A 15990-nucleotide genomic window follows, 5' to 3' on the forward strand; every position below is an offset into this window, starting at 1 on the left:
TCTCTCTCTCTCTGCAAAGGCCAGAGACTTCCTTCTAAGTGTCTTCCTTCATCACTGTCTACCTTACTTCCTTGAGACATGGTTTCTCACTGAAACAGAAGCTTGGCATTTTGGCTAGACTGTCTGACCAGAGTCCCCTGGGATCCATCTGTCTCTGTCTCCCAACACTGGGATTATGGGCAGGCACAAACACACTTGACTTTGTACAAGGGTGTGGGTGATCGGAACTCAGATCTTCATTCTCCCACCCCCTGAGCCATTCTCCAAAGCCACATCTGGAGCTCTGGACAAACACACTAATGTAAGGGTGCTAGTCACATGCGTCTGCTCTGTGCAATTCCCCACAGGAAACTGTGCTCCTAAGGCTTGGTGGTGACATTGTATTGTTGCTGTTAGCTGTATAGAAGGTGCTGATGACAGACCGGGGAGGTAGTGTTGCCAGCGTGACACCTTGCCTGACCCTTTGGAGAGGTTGGGAGTATGGCTGGACACACCACTACACACTGACAGCTGGCCATGCTACTGATGTTTCCCTGCAGTGGTCCAGGGAGGGGGATTCACAGAATGGTTGGTCTGGGGAAGAAAGACAAATATGAGAAGGATACAGAGACTCTTCAGTCCCAGAAGAGCAACATCGAGCTTTGCAAACAACAGTCTTCCTTGTCTTCTCTGACTTCCTTCCAGGAGCTTGGAGATGTCTGTATGAACAGACTTCCATTAGCCCTTAGAACTATAGAGTTCCCGAATTGAAGGGGATCAGGACTTAGGCTCTATATCAGCACTTTTGTGTTGTTATGATCAGAATACTGGAGAACTACTGTCTGGGTTACTTGTCTCATTGCCATGACAACGTAGCTGACAAATGCAAGTTAAGGAGGGAGGGGCTTATTTAGGCTTGCAGTCCAAGGGAAGACAGTCCATTGTGATGGGGAAAGTATGTCAGATGGAGCAGAAGGTGGCTGGTCACAAGGCAATCACTGTTTCAAAGTGGAGAGTGATCAATGTTCAGAACCCCAGCCCCAGAATGGTGCCACCCACAGACTTCCCCACCTCACTTGACTTGATCTAAGTCACATCTCACAGACATACCCAGATCCTGCCAAGCTAAGAATCAACATCAACTATCACAACTTAAAGGAGATAAATCGTTAATTCTGCTCATGCTTGCAGATATGACATTCCATAAGGGCAGAGAGAGTGGGCGTGTCCCATCACGGCAGAGAAGGGCCAGGTACGATGAAGTCCCACAGAAACACCTCAAGTGACCTAATTCCTCTGAAGGTCCTACCTCCCACTTATCCAAAGCATTGATGAGGTCTTGGCTGAGAACTGACTGATTCTAACAGGCAGAGCAGCAGTGCATTTCTTCCACATGTCTTACTTTTAATTATTTAGTGTTTGAGGGTTTTATCTGCATGTCTGTCTGTCTGCCACATCATGCGTGTGCTACAGATACCAAAAGAGGACATCAGATCCCCTGAAACTAGAGTTACCAGCCAGTGTGAGCCACCGTGTGGATCCTAGGAACTGAAGTCAATCCTTTGCAAGATCAGTAAGTACTCTTAACCACTGAGTCATCTCCAGCTCTAGATTTCTAATTCAATCAACTCAACAGTCAATACTTAGCATTATAGGTTCAACATACAAACTTCTGCCCTGGTATTTTTATAGGATCTAGTAGTACAAACATGATCTTGGCAAGTCTAATGCTCTGACAATTCAATTTCTTAGTAATTCAGGCATGCTAGCCACACTCTAAGTGCTTAATAGCCACCTAAGTTTGTGGCCACTATATTAGGCAGGGTGGATTATAGAATATTTCCCCAGTCACCACAGTCGTGTTAGATGAAGCTGTGTCTAGAATTCAGGACATAGAACAGGTTTCCTATAAAATAAGAAAATTACCTTCTTGGGACAAATAATATAGGTTCGTCCCATTCATAAATTAGAAACTAAAGCCAGCACACAGTGATAAGCACAAGTCAGCTAGCAGATCCAGATACACAGAGGAGGAACAGCTTCATCCTTTCGAAAGGAGTGCTTCAGTCTAGAATCCTTCACTCGCAGTCTCTTCCCCTCAGTAAAGGTGTTAATACAACGGCCTTGTAAACACGAGGCAGAGTCTACACAGCTGGGCTACATGCCTGGCAGAAGCTGGCTCTCACAGTGTCTGGTGTTATACTTTTAGGTTGGTGTGTGTGTGTGTGTGTGTGTGTGTATACACTTATAGCTTTGGAGTAATTTGTTTCTTTGGTCAAGCACGAGGTGAAAGTCTTCCTTTGCAGTTAGGGCAACGTGTAAGACACACAAATGGTATCTTTCAGTTTCCGTATAGCACTGCAGGAAGCCAGCGAGCGGCATGCTCTATAAGGGCCAGGAAACAACTCCCCCAGTGCAGTCCAAATCCCATCCCTTTAAGAAAAGGCTCTCGGCTCCTGTACAGGAGTAACAGGTGAGTTGCCCACAGGACGTTAGACGTTCCTCATCTGTACAACAAGTTTTGTTTTTCACTTTTGTTTTGATGATAAATAGGTGGAGAGAAGTCTGTGCTTGTTAGAAGTTCCACAGTGTGATTTCTCATAGACAGTCTTTGCTCAAGGCTTAGTTAAGGAGGGGTTACCTTTCTGCCAAACTTAAATGTTTTATAATTAAGCAGTACAAAGGAAGACCAAATAGTAAAAAAAAAAATCTGGGCATGGTGGGGCAAATCTGTGATCCTGGTACTGGAGAGCCTACGGCAGAGAAGGATCAAAACTGTGGTCAGCCTGGGCTACCAAGCGAAACTCTATCCCTCCCCAAACAGGAAACAAAGACAAAACAACACAGGTCCTCCCTGAAATCTTGGGAAGCCAGAACGTCAACACCCATTGACCCCCCAAACATTAAATGGGAAATTAGTATATTTTGGTCACTGCAGAGGTAGCACTGGAGTTGCTCAGACCACAAAGCTGTCTTGGATCTCCCCACCCACAGGAAAGTTCTGTCCTCTCCAACCTCTCCACACCCAGAGCATGCATGCGTCTGCCCGGTCCGGTTCTAAGTGTGTGCAGTCATAAATCTTTCCTTAATATTATACCACACAGTTCCAGTGAAGGCACAGATTCCCCGAGGGCAGATGGTGCTTGTCTTTTATCTCTTGTAACAACCCATACTGTCTAACATGAGGCCTTCTCCTGAAAGGGCTCCATTCATGGCTAGCTTCCTTTTCGCATCAGAAGTGATGTCCTTACATGCAAGAAGAATCATTGAATATTCACACACACTTTAAAAGCATGACCAATAAAAAAAGGCCAGTATCTGCTTTCAGCTGGAAGACGGATTTTAAAATTATGCACCTTACTTTGAAGGATCCTAAGGGGACTCTCGTGGCATCATCTTGAAGAGTAAAGACAGTTCCAGGTGTCTTAATCAAGCCTTGGAGGGAACTGCTGGAACTGACTCCCAACGCCTTTCAGTGGCAGTTCACTAACTTAGGCTGAGTGGGATTCCTCCTTCACGTGAGGACTTTAAAAGGCACTGAAAAACAAACGACTGATTAGAATCCTAACAGCTCACACTACTCCACGGCAGAGATACTACAATCTTGCTTCCAGTAGGACCTCATTGTTTTAGAAATGCCTGTCTTCTAGCTTAAGTATTTTATCACTACATTAAATGCCATTTAATCCTGTGCTAAAGATTACTTTAATTGCATTAGGATAAATTCCTGATATATAGGATAAATTTTCTGATATTATAGTAGTTGTAATAATTTACATTAAAAATATTCCTAAGTAGAGGCTAGGGAAATGGCTCAGGGGGTAAAGTCTTCACTGTGAAAGTCAGCCCTCTCACATGTACATGTATCCTCATGTGCCTAAGTACATGTAGACATGCACATATACATGTATGCAAAGCACACACACAAATACACGTGCACAGAAAAATATACAGAAAGTATATTTTTAAACACCATCTTGAGTATTTCCTGACATTATTAGTTTAGATTAGATTTTGGGAGGCTTGTGTTTTGTTGTGTTTTTTATCTCTGTAAGGATATCCCAGGATAGCCTCAGGTTTATACTCTTATTACTGTGACCCCCGGTGTTGGGATCACAGGTACGTGCCACTAGGTCAGCCCTTCACTAAATTTTAGACTCCAATGTAGTTGTGTGAAAAACATTCTGATGAATTGAAAGTCATAAAGATGACTGTGTTTTTACCTTGTTTCTTTATAAAGATATGGAGGGCTAGTTTAGACATAGGTGCCATGATTCTTTTATTTTATTTTATTTTAAGATTTATTTATTTATTATATCTAAGTACAGTGTAGCTGTCTTCAGACACCAGACATCTCTTTATGGATGGTTGTGAGCCACCATGTGGGTGCTGGGACTTGAACTCACGACCTTTGGAAGAACAGTCGGTGTTCTTACCAGCTGAGCCATCTCTCCAGCACTCATGATTATTTTAAACATTGTCTCCATCAGCTGTCAAAAACATTTTATTCCAGCCTGCAGCCACCACTGGCTATCCAAGCATGTGGTCACCAATGCCCCTTCCCACAGGAGGTATGAGAAGGCTGTTGATTTATTCGCCTAAAAACACTTCTCAACCAGGGAATACTGACATGGGTCCTGACCACAGACGGACCCACCGGCTCCTCCTTAGATCAGAACGGTGGTTTAGGTAAGCTTTGATCATTTGTTTCTGTTGTTTCAAAATTAAGACCATTTGGGTGCTGTGGCCTGGGCAACAGGGAGGAGAGGGAAGAGCTGAGGTAGAGACAGCTACAGACTGGGAGGTGCTGTGTTATTAGCAAATGTTTGCAATTGTTGCAGCTCCTGAAAGCTTGGAAGGCCTCAAAGGCCTCAAAGCTCACAGCATGCCCAGGGCCTGTGGCTGGCTCCCTGCCTCCCCAGCCTATTATTTAGAGACTGTCTGTGTAACCCTATCAAACAATGGCGTCTCCTTCCAGGCTTGCTCACCCAGCCGCTGTCTCCTTCTGGGCAGTGGAAGGGTGTATCAAAGTAACAGAACAAGCCAGTGGCTATTTCTTCTCTTGCTCCCCAGACTGGGGTTGTTTCAGTACCCTAGACACACCCATTTTAATTAATTACGAAGTGTGTTTTGCAAGGCACTTTTCTGCTTTATACAGGATACTTTTTTTTTTTTAAAGGGTAAATCGTTGTGAAATTGCACGGTGATTAAGATGCAGCAGCTGGAGGCAGGTGAGTGTGTGCTCAGGTACATTTTCTTAGGAGGATTTTGAATCGATTCCAAGGTCCCATGAAAAGTCACTTGGGCCCCTGGCCTTGCCTTAGCTTCTTCCCAGGTTGTAAGGCGCCACACGTTGGTCTTATTGCTCAGCTTGGCCTCGCAGTGGACAAGGGAAGCACGACGGTGGAAGAGGAGCCTCTCTCAGGACCTCAGTCTTTTAAGGGTGCGGATGCCATCGCGAAACCCTTACCCAACCCAAACAAGGGCTTTTATAGGAAGGACAGCTTTTACAGGGAAGACATATTTCCTGTTACTACAGTACATTTTTGAGGAAGAGGCAAGCGTCAAGAATGAGGTGAATACAGGGGCATGGCTTGCCCCGCGCTGTCAGCGGCAGAGTGGACAACAGGTAACCTACTGAAAGGGGTTCACAACAGTCTCCGCACATTAGACCTCCAGGCCATGGTCTGATTCAGTGACTGACACCTTTTGAAGGGCTGCTTCATCTGGGATCTAAGACCACCTACATGTAAGATGTTTCTCTTGAAAATACAAACACCTGGGCACTATTAGCTACAGATACAATTTCCTGGAGCTAAGGATAGACATCCTGGGTGACTATACACATTGAAATTTAAAACCACCTCGGTCTTTCATACTCACTGAGGATCTAAGTGACTAGAACAGCAATCGACACAGCTCAACAAACACCTGTTGAATGGGTGACAGCCCTAAGTGGCTGGAGCCTTTAGAGGCTCTAATTACTGATCTCTGTTAGACCATCTAATTTAGCTTGCCTCACAAAACTGCCAAAATGTCCTATCCCCCAAGGACATTTCTAGACTGGCCACCGGGGCAGGGGAAGCTCATCATCTCTGCCTGGCAGCCTCAGCTAACTCTGTCACCTTAGCAAGCTTCTCTCTGGACTGCAGAAGTCAAGCCAGAACAAGTAGCAAACCTCACAGTTTTGCCTTTTTAAAAGGTAAAGTGTACTGACAATTGGTTCCTTAACAAACCCCAATTGTGTTAGGCATGCATGGTTTTGTTTTAACCCCAGGTGTGGGAGATGGGGCGGTGTCAGTTTGTCCTTGGCCATTAACTGCGATTGTCTTGTGCTCTAGGAGGGGTCTGAATTCTGCCAGTGGCAGATAGTCCAATTCTGGGACTCTGGAGAGGGAGTAAATGTCAGCTCCCGAGATGGGCAGGAGGCATTCGGAAGAAGGAGACGCTGCCCCCTCTTCCGTGACTGCTTTATTGCTGGTTTGCTGGACTGATGATCTTCTGAGGACAAAGACTGGGCTGGCCCCACAACACTGGCTATCCTTGTCAGGAGAAGCGGCCTAAAGAGGTCTGCATCCCCCCTTTTTTCTACCCTTATTTCTCTCATCTCTGGTGTTAGGGGGCTGGAAGAGATTAGGGTGGATGAAAGGCTGAAGGGTGAGGTGCATAAGAACACAATAAAATAATAAAACAGAGACCAACGAGGAAGGAAGGAATCCCTGAAATTACTTACGAGTCAGACCCTCTAGATTCAGTATGTGAGTCTGGCACTGTGTTGGTAACTGAAGCTGGGATTACTTCTGTAAGATATGGAGTAAAACTCGGAAGCTGAATAACCAAGGGATTGAATTTCTTCCCCAATCATTCAAATCGCAGGAAAGAACACAAAAAACCTTGCTGTTGTGTATGTTCTGTACAAAAACCATTTAAAGATACATTAAGAACCCATTGTCCTTCTACTTGGTGTGCCGAGGCCAAAGAACTTGAAGTTAGCCTAAGATGTGAAGGTAGGGCTGAAATTTTGAGGAGAGCTTGAACAACTACATAGGGACATCTGGACAGCGGTGGGCAGAGGGGAAAGAGAAGGTAGGGAGACAGACTGCATCCTAAAGGAGAGTGGATAAAGTATGCCCCTATATGGTATACCCCACCTCATAGTATACCCCACTGTATAGTATATACTCTTAGAGTGGAATACTGTCCAGTAATGTAAGGGGAATGGTTGAAGCAGTATGAATGTAGCGAAACACTTGCAAATTCAAAGCAGCCAACTCTAAGACATTATGGGGTGAATGCTGCGTGACCTGTCATTTACAAAGCTACAGCAGGGGAGACAGATCAGTGGCTGCCTGACCTAAGTTAAAAGTTGGAGACATTTATATATAAGGGACTTTGGAAGGATGAAACAATAATTCTGTATCCTGATTAAATAGTTATACACTATATCTATGCATCAATCTCACAGAATTGTGTATCACATAGGAAGGTCAGTGCATGCAGAATATCATAGTTTATATTTTATTAAAACAGAGCTTAGGCATCCACAGCATAAGCTCATTGGGTCTCTAGAGCCTCTGAGACTTTTTTCTTGCCTTTATCAATATGGGAAACACATGTAGAGGTGGTCTTATAGCATGTGAGATAAAGGGGCCACTATTAAGCACATTGTCTGTGATAAATACATTTTATCTAGAGCCAAAAACAGCATGTAATAACCCAGAAGCTATCTAGTAGAAAATTCCTTTATTATAGTGCAAATAACTTTCAGCAGTGACATAATGTAACAACACATTTAACAACAGTTTACACCACGCAGTAAATAAGAAAGTGTTTCTTTGAAAATAGGTCATCATAGGAACATTATCTTTACATTAATGCCGGAAAATGCCAAAGCTGTTTTCTCAAGGCAATAGGGCTTGATCCATTTTTGGATATTTTTCTCTTAATGCACATGGATTTACCATTTAATGCATCACCAACTCTAAGAGTGATCTCTTAGGGAGTTTAGAGAAGTTGGCAAGATTTGAAACTGGGCTTCAAAATTTAAAAAAATAATAATTTTAAGACAATTCTGGGATAGCCCAGGAAGTAGACATCACTCTGTTAACTTGATAGATAGACACATTTACTCCACTTTTGCTGCAGATTGTCTAAAGCCTGCTTATTTCCCCAGAGCCTGATTGTTATTCCCTGGTTTTGGTTATTGCAAAACTAGGGCCCTGGGTGGATATAACTCCTTGTGTATGCAAATACTTTCCCATGAAGCTTGAAATTGCACTTTCCATCCTGAATTTCCCACATTAGACCTCTCAGGCTGACGAGAGTGTGAACTTGTCAGAGTTTCTAGCTAGCCATTTGGACAGTGAGTTGGGCTGTGGCCCCTGTTTATTAACTAGTCCAAAATCAACCCAATGCACCACTTGGATGGCTCCCAGGAGGCTGATCTGGGAGTTTAATACTGCTTTTCCATCCCAAGCAGCCTAAGGGACTGGCTGCTTATGGGTTAGCTGATAAGCAGAGAGAAAAGTCACTTCCTTTCTTACACTCCCCGTTCCCCAAGCTTCTGCTGAATGACACATGTTCGCCACTCAGATCCCTCCTGGGGGACTGCTTGCTGCATGAATCAAATCCCAATCTTACAAATGTTTTTCAGGGTGTGTTCTAAGTCTCTTGACAGACACTCCTCTAAAGTGGCTTTTCAACCATGAGAAATTGCTCACGGGCTTAAAAAAATACCCAGAGCTACAGAACATCTCTCACGGCTGAGTGCGACTGAGAAGGCAGCTAGGACATAAAGCTCTTTAAGATGCAGCTGTCTTGGTGGTCAAGTCTTTGTATATAACACCATGGTACTGTGCTAAACAGTTTCAAAGTTGAGAAGAATCCAAATATATCATCTATAAAAATTCCTTATTTTAGTTTGCTTTGTTTATCTTAGACTTTGGTTCCGAAACACTGTCTACATTCTTGACACATGAAGATGACATGGCCACTTCAGTGCCTCTGCATGTTGTGTAAAAAAAACCTTTAAAGTGAAGGACAAGGAGATGCCCTAATAAGACACATACACTGTACAAACGAAACCTAAATTATATATAAATACACCCACCCAGCATCCCTTTCTTCTACCTACCCAAAGCAATGCCAAAGGCCCTTCTCTCTAGGACCAACGCTGTGTATGAAATGCCAAGCCTCCCTAGCCTTGCAGATGCATTAATAATCTGCAGCCTTTTGGTAGTTCTACAAGGGAGGGGAAGTAGTTTCCCTGGAAGCACGATCACTGTTGGCTGGACTAAAAAATCTGAAATCCTGGGACTTAGTCTTTCAGATGATCTAACTGGATCCCACCTTACCCACCAGGGAGGCAGCACTTTCTACTCAGAAGCTCCAGAAGCATTGCTCAGGGATACTGGGGAGAGTCTCAGAAGAAAAAGTATACAATGAGCTAACAGCCTAGGTTGATATAAATTATTTCTCAGTAAGTAATTTGGGGCAACTTGCTTCTGCTTTACACTGCATCTGGAATCATTTTCATAGCATACTATTAAAAACTGATATATAGTTATTTTAAAAGCTGTCTATGCAATCATCTCTTATATGCTTTCCATTAATTTACAACTTAATGAGCTATTACATCAATCTAAGGAGTAGTTCGCCTTAAGGAAGCCAATATTTCACAGGAAGGAGAAAAAGCAATGCAAACAAAAGTTCACACCATCGGCAAGAACTTCAGAGTTTTATCGAAGTGTTGCAAAATTTCCCCAAAAGCATTTATAGCAATTTATGTTAAGAAGCCAAAGTTGAGGGGTAAGGAGAATATGCTCAAATTCGTTAAGGTAAAATTTCACTTATTTTATGCTTGTAATACATAAATTCCCCCCTCAGACCTAAGTTCATAATTTGTAGACATTGCTCACTCTCTGATACATTAATACATATACTAAATATTAATAAATTAATCGAGAACGCTTCAAAATCCAAGTTAACATGATGCTGTGCCAAAAGACAAAACAAAACCAAAAGACAAAACAACCCCCAAGAAAACATAAGAACCAACCTTGCACAATCTACATTCTATGTAAATACCCTGACTAAAATGCCGGTTGTGCTACACAATTCCACGTCAGTGCAGAAATGCATCGATTTGATGTACCGTTGTTGTTTTTAAGGTCTTTAAGCACTTTTGTTTCTAAATATCACCTTGCTTTGAAATGATGAGTAAATTGCTACCAAATCACTAATCATCACAATAAAATCCAGCATAAATGTATTACTTTGTTCTGGGCATAATGGCTCGGTATCTTTCTTGCGAGCTTTCTTCTTCTGGGCAAACCACAGATGAAGAACTGTGTCATTCTGGACTTAAACTGCACAGAAAGAGACAGTGAAGTCTGTCTTTGTTTTTGTTTTCTTTTTAAGTCTCCAGATCTGGCGAGGACACTTTTTTTCAAATATGTAGTTGTGGCACCTGATTGATCATATTTGAGATAGAAGAGCGTTAGACATCAGCCAAGCTTCGTGATCTGGAGGTCCCCATTGATCTTTATGGTGTCAATTGCAGATAATGTTTGGATGCGATGGTAAAAATCAAAAAGTTGGTGTCCATCCACAAATACTCTGAACCTCGGGTGTTCGCAAAGAATCTCCACCTAGAAGAAACAAAATAACAACAATGCATAATTCTGGATGAACCCAGCTGGAGGGAGGAAAACAACAACATAACCATACTTCCGTGGTGCGGAAGAAAAGCAATGCCCACAGTGAATCTCAAACACCACAGACTGATGAACGCCGCTAGGGTACAGACTGCTGGGGTCCACTCCCCCAGCTCTCAACTCAGGAAGTCCAGAGCATGGTCTAAAAATCTGCACCCTCCCCAGTTCTAAGGCGGGAGCGGGGAACCCACTTTGAGAATCACTGCTCATACCAGGGAAAGATTTGGAACAGATAGTTCCTCCCATACTCCAGGTAGAGGTGTGAAGGAGCACCAATCTGTTTACATGACACCTGATGCCAAACAATCCAGCCCACCTACAGGGAGCCTCTCCTGATGCATGACTGGTAGCCATTAGTAGCATCTAATAATAGTCTAGACAATCATGGTAAACACTAAGGGAGATTACACAGTAATTACCATTGGACCAATGTGTAATTAACAAGGCTTTGTTAAAGCAAACAGACACTGACTCCACAGGATGAACCTTTCCCCTCTCCTTTTCCATAATTCGCCATGGAGGTTTGTTGGAATTTTGTTTGTTTTAAATTTGTTTGTTGAGACAGGGCTTGTTGAGCTCTGGCTGTCCTGGAATTCACTCTGTAGACCAGGCTGGCCTCAAATTCAGAGATCTGCCTGCCTCTGCCTCTCAAGTGCTGGGATCAAAGGCACGAGCCACCACCTCCTGGCCACCACAGAGTTTAAGAATTGGCTGTGTTATGATGCTTTTAGAAAAGCATTGGCAGTTATCATGCAGAGACGCCACATATGTGATATTAGTCACATTTAATTCATATTACTGCTTAAATTATACCACCCAGAAGCTCTATTTCACTCCAGTTTTGTAAACTTTTTTTTTTTTTTGAGACAAGGTTTCTCTATGTAGCCCTGGCTGGCCTCAAACTTACTCTGTAAACCAGGATGGCCTTGAACTTACAGAGATCCACCTGCCCCTGCCTTCTGAGTACTGGCGTGAACCACCACCCCACTTATTTCACTCCAGTTTTTGTTGCTGGGAAGCGTTGTAATCCTTCTAGTTAGAAGCTCACAATCATGAATTAGTCATGAGAATTTACCATAGCTCTGTTGAGAAAATATCTGACTGGCAAGTAAGAGGACCCAAGTATAATTCTCTAAACTCCCACAAAACTGCCCGGTCCTGAATGCACCTGTAACGCCAGCAGCAGAGCAGTGGAGACTTGGGCTCACTGGTTAGCCCAGTTTAGCCGTATCAGTGAGATCAGTGAGATCCAGGCCAGTAAGAGGCGCTGTGAGGGTGGTGTTCCTAAGGATGACAGCTGAACTGCCTTCCAGTCTGCACATGTCCAAGTGTGTGCGTGCGCACACATGGCTTACCACTGAAGAACCAGGCATAGCGAGTGGAACCCACAAGGGCTTAGCATTCTAAAGGAGGAGCTAAGGTAAGGGGTGACTTCCTAGATTATGGTTGTAAGGGGAGCAATCTCATTTCTTTTACTGATGTAAAGAAGTTGTGGGTTTTTGTTTTGTTCTAGACTCTAAGGAAAGAGAAACAGTCCCAGGCTGTGAGAAGGCCCACATGAAGTTCGAGTTACTGGGGGCAGTTTTGTTTGCTCTGGCCTGTATGGAGCTTTTAACCACGGCACCGTTACTGTGATGTATGGTTAAGATTCATGCAGACAACAGCCGCATCACCAGGCCTGACCTGTACCCGAGTCTTCCTTTTATATTACTGACTTGTACCTGTTATTTGTCCCACAGAGGAAGGTAGTGAGTGCTTCTGCTGCCTGAGGAGATGGTTAAGTTGGGCTGTTCCTGCCTATTAGAGACTGGGAGCAAACGATTCTACCCAAGCCCAAGGGAAGACATTTGTCAGCCACACAGCTTATGACCATGAAACAGACAAGCTTAATTAACCCACACGGGAAAATAAATATACAAATGTGGACTCATTAGCAAAGGGAACAAGAGAAAATGAGATGATAACCACTAAATTGTTTTAAATCCATAGCTAACAAGGTTTTGAGCTACTTAAGGCCAAGAAACATGAAAATTCTGCATACTTATTAATATTTAATAATCAATCAGATACTTGGGGGTAGGTTATTTATGTGCCTAATACTATATTGGGAAATAACATGGAAAATTATTACTAGATTAATACTCCCAGCTTGACCTGATGGCAAAGGGTAATCTAAGCTACTCTTTAAACTGAGCCAGAGGATTATAAGTTCAAGGCTAGCCTGGGAATTCAGTGAGATCCTGTTTCAAAACAGAAATCAAACAGAGGACTGGGAGGGTAGCTAAGCTGTAGAAACCTTAACTAATGTGCACAAGACCTTGGGTTCAATCCCCAGTACCACCTCAAGGGTTAACAAGTAAATAATTAATACCTCCGCACTGGCTAAGTAGAATTATGGTTAAGTACTTAGCAATTAGGTATGCATATATGCATCCATTAACTAAACGTATGGGCTGAAGAGAACAAGAGCTACTCTGGTAAGCATTAACATCTGTCAGCAAACAAATCTCTTTTGTTGTTTTTTATTCTTTTCTCACGGCTGGGAGACAATTTCCCGGCAACAAGTTCCTTAGACAAGAAGAAATTCTTAAAGAGCTCTTGGCACGGGGTAGATCAGAGCTGGCCCAGCCAGCTCGCTGCATTATGCACTCGAGGTACCTACCCTGAACGGCTGGTCTGGGATGAACGGAAAGTAAGGGATTGCTGACTGCTCTTCGCCTCTCTCTCCGGATATACAGGAGTTTCTGAGGAGCTGCCGGTCTGTGAACACAGCTTTGAGTTCAATGGCCACATCGGCGGGAGGATCTTCAGAGTCCCCACAGGTCAAGCTGATGGCAAAGCTAAAAAGAAAACAGTGTCACTTAGCTGGGAGTTAGATGTAACAGTTTAACTTGACCCAGTTCCTTCTCCAGTGGGTTCATCGGCTTTTAATGGGCTGCTACTGTTTACACAGTTTAAACACAAAGAAGGATTACACTCAAACCAATAGATTGTGTTACCTAAAGCAGGCTCTGGTGAAAACTGAAGGCACTGAAAATAACTGCAACTGAAGACTTCAAACGCCCCAGGTCACCCTTGCCTCAATCCATCCCAGAGTTCTCAAAATCAGCCACAGAAATTGGCAAGGGAAACACCTTGTAAGTTTGGTTCTTATTTATTCTAACAAGTTTGGTTACAACTACAGTGTTTCAAAACCATAAAAAAGAAGTCTTTTGGCCTTCTCAAGGGTCAAAGATTAACTGTAGGCCTATTTTTATCATCGCTGATATAAATAGCTATCTGGAGAAATGATGGCTAGAATTCATACACATTCTTTTCATGGGAACGTGGTACTTTCTTGGCCCTCCAACCTAGCGACACAGTCTGCAAGCAGAGGAAGAGGAGAAGGCAGCCGTGGGGCTCAGCCACGACAGGGCTCTGCCCTTACCTTTCGGGGTTGAGGTCTACGATACCCATCACTAATACCTTCTTGCCTGGTCTCATGCCACCTTTAATGTGCCCACAAAATGGAACTATCTGCAAAGGAGGAGGGGAAAGACAGGAAGTTTACAGTCTGTTAGAGAAGAACCAAGCCCTCACCCTGAGAACCTGACCCTGCAGAAAGCAAGGAAAATGCACCAGAGGGGAAAAGGATAAAGGCAGAGACGCGGAGCACATTGATTTACCAGTCGTGGGAAGTACACGTCGGCTTGAACTGGAGAACTGAGGGAGTTGTTTAAGTGCCCATCATCAAGTTTCTAAAAATAGAAGCACACAGATTGGCTTTCCACAGACCCTTGTTTATTAGGGAGTGAATGGAAGGCTGAGGAATCAACACAGATCTGTCGGGATCCAGCAGCTCTCCACAGACACACAGGCAGTGTCTACTACATGTGATGCCTCTTTATAGACCATTAAATAACCGCGAAACAAAACCCGGCCTTTCCACCCGGTCTAAGCCTCTGATGATCCCCAGGCTCTTGAGACCAGATCAAATTCAAGGTCGCGGCCCACCGGGGAAGTAGAGCCCGTGTAGGTGGGCGGCAGGCCCCTCTCCCAGCACAAACGCTCTTGGAGTCTCTGCCCCCCGGCCTGCCCTCGGGGACGTGGCTGGAGTGCAGCGACTGCGCTCCGCTTCTCTCCGGAGCCCCCGGCGCGGGACCGGTTCCAAAGGGGGAAATCCCGGGCGCCGGGGCCGCGGCCCCACAGTAACCCACGTGCACGCACACGCGCCCGCGCGCACCTGGCCCGCGCCCTCCTGCCGGCGCCTGGGGGCCCCGAGCTCCCACCCCGCGGCGGCTGACAGGTACGGCGCTCCCCGCGGCGCCGCCGGTCCCTAGCTCTCGCCCCGACCCTCTGAGCTACCCGCTTCGCGGGCGGCCGCTGCACTCACCACCACGGCGTCGCTGTCGGCCACCGACCCCGCCATGTTCCTGCAGCGAGCGCCGGGGACGCGGCGGCGGGCGCGGGTCCGAGCGGGGCGCGCGCACACACGGGCGCGCGCGCACGCTCCAGGCTGGCTGGCCGCAGGCCCGGGAGGGGGAGGGGAGGCGGGCGGTGGGGAGGTCGCGGCGGCGAGGGGATGAGGATGGCGAGGGCCGCAGTGCGTCGGCCTGGGGTGGCATTTAAAGGCGGCAGGGCTCGGCTCGGGAACCGAGAACCGGGAACAGGGCGGGGACGCGGCCCGAGCGCCGCGGCTTGCTCAGCGTGCCCTGCCCTACGGCCATTGGACCTCGGCTGGGGGCCGGGGAGGGCGGTGGCCTGTCGGCGGGAAGGTGGGTGGGGCTGGGGAAGGGGGGGGGATGAAGGGAGGGCCCAGGTGGGCCAGGTGACAGGTGCTGGGGACACTCCTGGCCGGTGGCCTACTACTCACTCACCTCCTTTCCGCATCCTGGGGACTTTTGGGGTAGATCGGGAGTGAGGTCGAGAGAAGGTGGAGGACTCCAAAGAGGAAGACCCGGTATGGCTTCTTTCAGAGAATTCCAACCTAGTGGGAGGAAAGATAGTTTCCCTGTCTGGAGGAGGAGGAGGAGGAGAATGGAGGGTCCAAGGCTTGTAGAAGAATACATTCGACTCTAAATAAAGAAGCGGCCAGTCCTCCAGAGCGCTGACCAACACTCTGTTCCCGGGGAAGCGCAGGCACCTACTGGGGTCCCAGGAGCATTCTTAAGCAGGTGCCTGGCCAAGCTGCAACTTGAACTGGACACAGTCTGTCCTTAGCTATTTTACTTCACTCGCTTAGTTTGGGGTTATGGAGTCGCCCCAATTCTTTGTGTAATACTTCCCAGGGAATACACTCCTCTTTCACTCCAGAGCT

At 45.6% G+C, this 15990-nt stretch overlaps 1 protein-coding gene across 2 annotated transcripts; it reads right to left on the reverse strand.

The window, feature by feature from the left end:
- Positions 1-7707: 7707 nt before the first annotated feature.
- Positions 7708-15757, reverse strand: Lgalsl (galectin like). 2 transcript variants are annotated; one of them, XM_052198768.1, is made up of 5 exons: positions 15551-15757; positions 14360-14431; positions 14122-14210; positions 13357-13534; positions 7708-10628 (listed from the first exon to the last, which is right to left on the reverse strand). In XM_052198768.1, exons 1-5 carry the CDS (start codon positions 15740-15742, stop codon positions 10485-10487), a joined length of 675 nt encoding a protein of 224 aa, XP_052054728.1. In that variant the 5' UTR covers positions 15743-15757; the 3' UTR covers positions 7708-10484. The 2 variants fall into 2 exon arrangements, with proteins under 2 accessions (XP_052054728.1, XP_052054729.1); XM_052198769.1 differs by lacking the exon at positions 15551-15757 and adding an exon at positions 15067-15388.
- Positions 15758-15990: the final 233 nt, after the last annotated feature.

The sequence above is a fragment of the Apodemus sylvaticus genome, chromosome 11 (genome assembly GCF_947179515.1).
Source record: "Apodemus sylvaticus chromosome 11, mApoSyl1.1, whole genome shotgun sequence".
In the NCBI taxonomy this organism is placed as follows: Eukaryota; Metazoa; Chordata; class Mammalia; order Rodentia; family Muridae; genus Apodemus; species Apodemus sylvaticus.

What these genes read in the sequence shown, in the direction of transcription:
- Lgalsl (XM_052198768.1), bottom strand. Translation starts at nt 15,742, where the DNA reads ATGTATTCTTCTACAAGCCTTGGACCCTCCATTCTCCTCCTCCTCCTC. An exon ending in GTAGACCTCAACCCCGAAAG is followed by an intron (nt 13,535 to 14,121) that starts GTAAGGGCAGAG and finishes TTTTCTTTTTAG; the next exon opens with CTTTGCCATCAGCTTGACCT. An exon ending in TCCCAGACCAGCCGTTCAGG is followed by an intron (nt 10,629 to 13,356) that starts GTAGGTACCTCG and finishes TGTTTCTTCTAG; the next exon opens with GTGGAGATTCTTTGCGAACA.